Consider the following 6,107-nt stretch of genomic DNA (forward strand, 5'->3'; position numbering starts at 1 on the left):
TCATCAGCATCATCAGCTCCCCAGGCAACGCCCTGCGCACAGCACGGAGGACCAGCGTCGAGAAAGAGAGAAATTATAGACACTGACTCACCAAATCCACTTCGTAGTTAGAGTTAAGGTAGTGCAAAATAGGAGAATCAGAAGCAGGTGGGGTGGAAGAAAGGGAAGGCAGGGCATGAGCCGGGATGGAGATGAGCCGGCAAATCCGGGCATCACCATGAGGTGATAGGCTCATGTCAGGACCTGAGTTTTCTAGCGGTGAGCGTGAAGGAGACCCTGGTCCCCAAAGAGTCAACAACAAAACTCCTGGAACTAATAAATGAGTAGAGCCCTACCCACAGAATGCACAGTCCTCCTGTTGCCCTACAGTCGTCCCATGTTGCTTGGTGTCTGCGGGGGGCGATCACCTGGCATTTGGGGACTTGGGAAGCGGAGCGGCTGGGTAGGACGCGGAGGCCCTGAGGGAGGGCGGGCTGCCCTCTTAGCCGCTCCGGTGCCCCTAGCCCCACGTCTTAGTCTCGCTAAGCATTTGTCACCACTCTGGGTAATTTCCCCACTGCTCCTAGATGCTTCCCTCACTCATTCTTTAGCAACTAATGTGTCCATTTATTCAGCAAATGTTCTGATTTCCAGCCGACAGGCTGCCCTGAGGGCTTGCAATCCTTGGTCCCCTATCCAGAGGAGGGACCAGAGCCCCAGTTCCAAAGGTGCTCATCTTCATGGAGAGGGAAGCAGAGAGTGGCTGGAAGAGTGGGCCACGGGGACACAGGGCATAGTGGCCCCTGACCCAGATCACACACACATACTTCCTAGGTAAATGCAGCTCTGAAGGAAGACCCCCAACTGTTTACACCAGTGGTCATTTCCCCTCTGCACTGGCTTTCTGGCCAGCCCAAAGCTCAGGGAACCAGAGACTCCTGATGCCCCAACGTGCCAGGGCCCCTGAGTGGGGAGATTAGGACAACAGATGGTGACAGGCCTACCCGGACAGCCTGGTTATGAGGTGACATTTAAATTCAGCATGAATGGGCGCCTGGGTGGCTCAGTTGGTTAAGCGACTGCCTTCGGCTCAGGTCATGATCCTGGAGTCCCGGGATCGAGTCCCGCATCGGGCTCCCTGCTCGGCAGGGAGTCTGCTTCTCCCTCTGACCCTCCTCCCTCTCATGCTCTCTGTCTCTCATTCTCTCTCTCAAATAAATAAATAAAAAATAAAAAAAAAATCTTTAAAAAAAAATAAATAAATAAATTCAGCATGAAAACTCACAAGCACAGTGAAGGTCTGCTCCAGGCTGAGAATCTTGGGGCATCTTATCTGAGATCTCAGCTTAACTCCAGCGGCTTCCAGAGGTGAGCCAAGGCCCAGGGTTGTCCCAAACTTGCAAAGGCCCTGGGGCACCACGGGGCAGCCAGGTCCACCTGAGTCCGTGGGGGAAATGACAAGTAGTTGGAGATGGGGTGCAGGTGCCATGGAAGGCAGGTGTAAGGACCTAGAGCCAGGCTGGTGCAGACCCTGGTGGGGAGGGGTGAAGACCCCAGGGCAGGGGAGAGGTGTGAAGATGGGGCGATGGGGAGGAGTTGGAGGTGCGTGGGGGGTGGAGGTGTGCAGACTTGGGGTCAGGCAGGCCTGACGAGCTGGGAGTGGGGAGCAGCACTCTCCTGTGTTCTGGGGGATGTGCTGCCTATTGATGCCACCCCCCCACAGACTCTCCTCTTCCTCCTCGTCCCCTACACAAGGGCCCTGCTCTCAGCCCCATCCTCCAGGACGTCCCCCGGGGTGTCTTGTGGGTGCTCCAGCTCAGCCTGGACAGTCCTGAGCTTGTCACTGGTTCTACCCATCCCAACCTGCTCCTCACCTGTGCCCTCACCTGGGCGACCCTCCCACTGGCCAGGCAGGGGGCTGTCCTGGAAGCCCTTCCATCAGCCCTCACTCTCTCCAACCCAGCTGCCCACAAACACGGCCCCACTGTCCAGCCGTCCCTTCCCAGCGTCTCTGCATCCTAATACCTTACGTGGGCACCACCCACACGCCCCAGACCCCCACCCTCCAGTGTCTCCCCCACGTCCACGCAGTGGTCTACTGGCCCCCTGGCCTCCTGCTTATGCAGTGCTAGGCCCAGAACCCAGGGGCCATCCCCATGCTCGGTTGGCCCAGCTGGGTGGTCTTGTCCAGATCTGACCGCTTCTGTCATGGACGATGGGCAACCACACAGGTCTGTAGAGAGGTGGGCTGGAGGGATGTGGTCTGGGCCTGGCAGGCGGAAGCAGCTGAAGGAGCAGGAGCACGGAGTGGTCAGGCAATGAGTTTATTGTCTCCAGGAGTGGTGGTCGTGGTCTCAATGCACAGGTGGGCACCCACAGCCTGACTCTGCCTGTGCCCCTACGGGCAGATGGGGCTGGGCCAGGGGGAGGGGGTTGGCCAAGTCCAAGCCAGAGCCCGGGTTGCAGCCACCCTCTGGCCTTGCCCAGGCTCTTCCTGCCCCCGACAGGGCCCTAAACAGTGTGTTCAGGGTGAGCAACCTTATACAGAGAGCCGTTACCCCATACTGGGATATGCCCTTTCTCCTCCAAGCGGGACTGGGCTACATTCTCCGGGCTGTCTGAACAAAGGGCCCCTGCCAGAGATGGGAGAAGTGGCCAGGTCCGGGACGGAGGCAACAGCATGCTTCCTGCAACCTCAGAGGGGGAAGGTCCCACCCAGTGTCTTGAAAAGGATGGGGGCAGGGCTGAAGCAGGAGGTGGGAGGATACAGTGGGTCTGTGGGGCCAAGAGAGGAAGGTGCTCACAGCAGGACCCAGAGGAGGCCCGCTCCAAGCAGGACCCCCCTTCGAAGGGCCCAGGGACCCTCTCGTATGGTGGGTGCCCTGTTGCAGAGATATCCAGAACAGCACTGCCTGATGATCCTGCCTAGTATCCTGGGTCCCAGTGTCCACTCATACTTCATGTTGGTGTTGGGACACCTGGGAGCACAGCGCTTGCTGAGAGAAAGTGTCACCTTTGATTCTGCAAAAGAGAGGCGGTGGCAGGTGTCTGCCAGCCTGCAGGAAGGAGGGCGGGTGGTCACAGGAAGAGGCATGGAGGTGGGGGAGGGGTGTTTTCCATGTGAAACAAAACCAGAACTTTTGCCATGTGGCAAAAAGCAGAACTTGACCTGAGAATCAGAGAATTGTGGGACCCTCAAGGGTAGTGGGAACATGGCTCCGCACGGTCACCTTTGAGGTCACAACAAAATCAGGGTTCAGGACTGCTGGCCTGGCGCGGGCTTTTCCCTGGAGCCACACACGGCCTGGACCACCCTGGCCCCCCCCAGAAGCCTGCAAATCTTGGGGATGTGGGGTAGAGCGGAGTGGACAGAGACTGGACGTGGTTGTCCCCTCTACTCGCCCAGTCCTGGACTTAGCCTTGTCCTCCCACTGCTCATTTAAGGATGTGGCAGAAGCCTCTGAAGGGAACATCGGAAAAAAGGAAAACACTCAAAACACCCAAACTGTAGAAGAGATGACCCTCCCCCTTTATTATATGGTACCCCGTTATGTCCTGCTGGTTGTGTGGATTGTTAAAGTCTGTCCTGTTGAATTATATCAGGTTGTATGATGTGGTGATCATGTTACGTTGTATCATGGCAGCTCGTGGGCCATTGGGTGCCGCTCGGTTTGGGGCACCTGAAGGCAGGCAAGACACCGGCCTCCTCCTCCCAGAGCTCCCAGCGCCCTCTTCCCAGTGCTCAGGGTAGAGATCTGGGGGCAAAGGTCAGGGCCCAGGTGAGGGGGCCCCTAAAGAGAGCCCACTAATGTCTGCTCCTTGCAGGGAGGGCCACTAATAGGCACCCCCCAGGCCCTCAGGCCACAAAACCGGACACAGAACCCCTAGGTGGAGCCCAGGTAAAGGAAACTGCTAAGGGAAAAGCCAACCGGGGGTGGGGGGGGCGCGGGAAGAGGTTCAAACCGCACTCAGCCCCAGCACCGATGTCCTCAGCATCAGCACATTCCCTCCCTCGGTAAGGAAAAGCCAGGCCTGGAACGGGCGCAGCCTCGGGAAGGGCGCTCAGTGCCGCCCCCAGGTGGCAGAAGCGCAGGGGAGGGGCTGGGCCTGCCCCCTGAAATGAACGGTCGAGGTGGAAAGGATCCAGCGGGCGCGATGCCGGCCTGACGCTGGCGGCCCCGCCCAGCGGTCCCCAGCGCCGCCCCCCAGCCTGCCCAGTGTGTCCGGCAAACGTGCTGCGGGCCGTACCGCGCGGACCCTTGACAGGCTCGTCTCCGGGAAGCCCGGCTGTGCAACAGGGACCTTCCTGCATCCTTACTGGACAACCAGGGAACAAGACACCTGAGGTTCGGCGTGCGGAGCGGATTCGGTGACTGACGCTCCAGCCAGGCCCGGAGGCCTTGAAGCCACGGAGGGGGGCGGCTGCGTTGGGCTGCGCAGGCCCGCGGGGCCCTGGAACCCTCTGGGCGGCGTCTGGGCTTTCTCGGGAGAGCAGATGGGCCTCTCCACATCCAGTTCTCTCTGGATATTTTTATAATTTTATGGAGGAGTATTTCTAGTGGTTTGCTCTGTGATATTTCAACAGGGAATGTGTTCACGTTCCACTTTAGAATCTCCTCTAAGGCTTGTTTTTAAAGTCAGGTCTTATTACTTAAGCCCCACAGCAGCCAGGCGGGGCGAGGCGCGGTGGACAGCAGTGGGCAGCCAGGCGTCCTGGGCCAGCGCCTTGCCTGGCTGCGTCTCCTCTGCGCAGTCATCCGTCTGGACGCCTGGCTCTCCCTGTACGTTCAATTACACCCGAGCCCTTGCCCTGCGGGCAGTTCTGGAGGGGCAGCATTTAAGAACTGGTGCTTCGGAAAGAGAACAATTCAGAATGTGTGCGTGCTCCCCCGGGGGTCCAGTGCTAGGGGAGCGCAGTGGGGCTGTGGACCAGGGGCGTCAGGACCCAGCCCTGCCCCCCACCCCGCGGCCCCCAGACTTACTGCTGAGGAAGACCACCGCGTTGGACACGCAGACCTGGTCGGTGGGGTAGCACACGGTGGGCGTGCACAGCGCCTGGCTGGTCTCTTTGAAACACTGGTAACAGCTCAGGTTCACACCTGTGGGGCAGCCAGGGGGCCCCGGTGGAGAGGGCTGCCCACGCGGCCTGCGAGCCCCGCGCCCCCCCGCGCCCGCCCCTACCTGGCTCTTTCTTCCCGCCAGCAAACTCCACAGACACCAGCAAAGCCCACAGGACTGGAACCAGCCCCTCCATGGCGCCAGAGCCTCAGCCTGGGGTGGGGTGGGGGGGTGGGGGTGGAGCAAAGAAGGAGACCTCACGGGAGCGCCCCCCCATGCCCCTGGCAGCAGGCTCCCTCCCCTCCCCTGGGCCCTACCTCCCCAGACCCGCATCTGCCCCCCCATCCTGGTTCTCCCAGGGCGCTACTAGCTCAGCATCCCTTCCTGCATTCTCCCTCCACCACGCTGCAGATTGCTGGCCTTTTCAGGAGGGTCGCCTGGGGAGGGCTGGTGGGGACCTCCCAGCCCCTCTTCGGCAGCTCCTGCGCTGGGGCCACTGAGGACGGCAGCCTTGGCCACCAGGCACCTCGGCCACTGAGCAGAAGGAGGGCAGACTGCGTCTCCCCCCTGCGGGTCCATACCCTGGGTGGGCTCAGCCCCAGCCTCTGCTCGGTTCCTTCTCGTCCTGTATGTAACAGACCCTGAGGTGCAGGGCCCTGTTCTCACCTCTGGAGGACTGGGTCCCTGCCTCCAGGGCCCTTCCCTTGGGTGTCAGAGGTGGAGGAGAGAGGTGGAGGCTGGGGTTGGGGGGGAGAGGGGGAGGAAGATGCTCGGCACTGGAGAACAGACTTGGACACCGTCCTCCAGGGGAAATGCTGAGAGCCAGGCCAGTCTGGGAACCCAGGAGTGAAGGGAAGGGGGGAAGGGGAGGGTGATCGGATCACAGGCTCCAAATCTTTATCTTCTCATTCTTCGTAGAGTGCTGTGAGGGTTGGTCGGGGAGGCAGAGAGGAGGAGGGCCAGTGAGTTCTCAGAGCGGCCTCTAGCCTGAGGCCACGAAGGCCTGCTGGGCTCTGTATCTACTGACCCTGGGCTCCGCCCCCCTCCGCCCCCCTCCGCCCCCCTCCGCC

General features: G+C 60.5%; 1 protein-coding gene across 1 annotated transcript; it reads right to left on the bottom strand.

The window, feature by feature from the left end:
• Positions 1-2,779: 2,779 nt before the first annotated feature.
• Positions 2,780-5,233, bottom strand: LY6L (lymphocyte antigen 6 family member L). The gene is made up of 3 exons (XM_036105609.2): positions 5,161-5,233; positions 4,962-5,078; positions 2,780-3,000 (listed from the first exon to the last, which is right to left on the bottom strand). The coding sequence occupies exons 1-3, from the start codon at positions 5,231-5,233 to the stop codon at positions 2,780-2,782; spliced, it is 411 nt and encodes a 136-aa protein (XP_035961502.1).
• Positions 5,234-6,107: the final 874 nt, after the last annotated feature.

Source organism: Halichoerus grypus, chromosome 5, assembly GCF_964656455.1.
Source record: "Halichoerus grypus chromosome 5, mHalGry1.hap1.1, whole genome shotgun sequence".
Taxonomy (NCBI): Eukaryota; Metazoa; Chordata; class Mammalia; order Carnivora; family Phocidae; genus Halichoerus; species Halichoerus grypus.

Bases quoted from the DNA above. Each gene is read 5' to 3' on its own strand.
- LY6L (XM_036105609.2), bottom strand. From the start codon at position 5,233: ATGGAGGGGCTGGTTCCAGTCCTGTGGGCTTTGCTGGTGTCTGTGGAG. The intron at 5,079-5,160 runs GTAGGGGCGGGC...GCTGCCCCACAG, and splicing joins TGGCGGGAAGAAAGAGCCAG to GTGTGAACCTGAGCTGTTAC. The intron at 3,001-4,961 runs GTAAGTCTGGGG...TCTCTTTTGCAG, and splicing joins CGCGGTGGTCTTCCTCAGCA to AATCAAAGGTGACACTTTCT.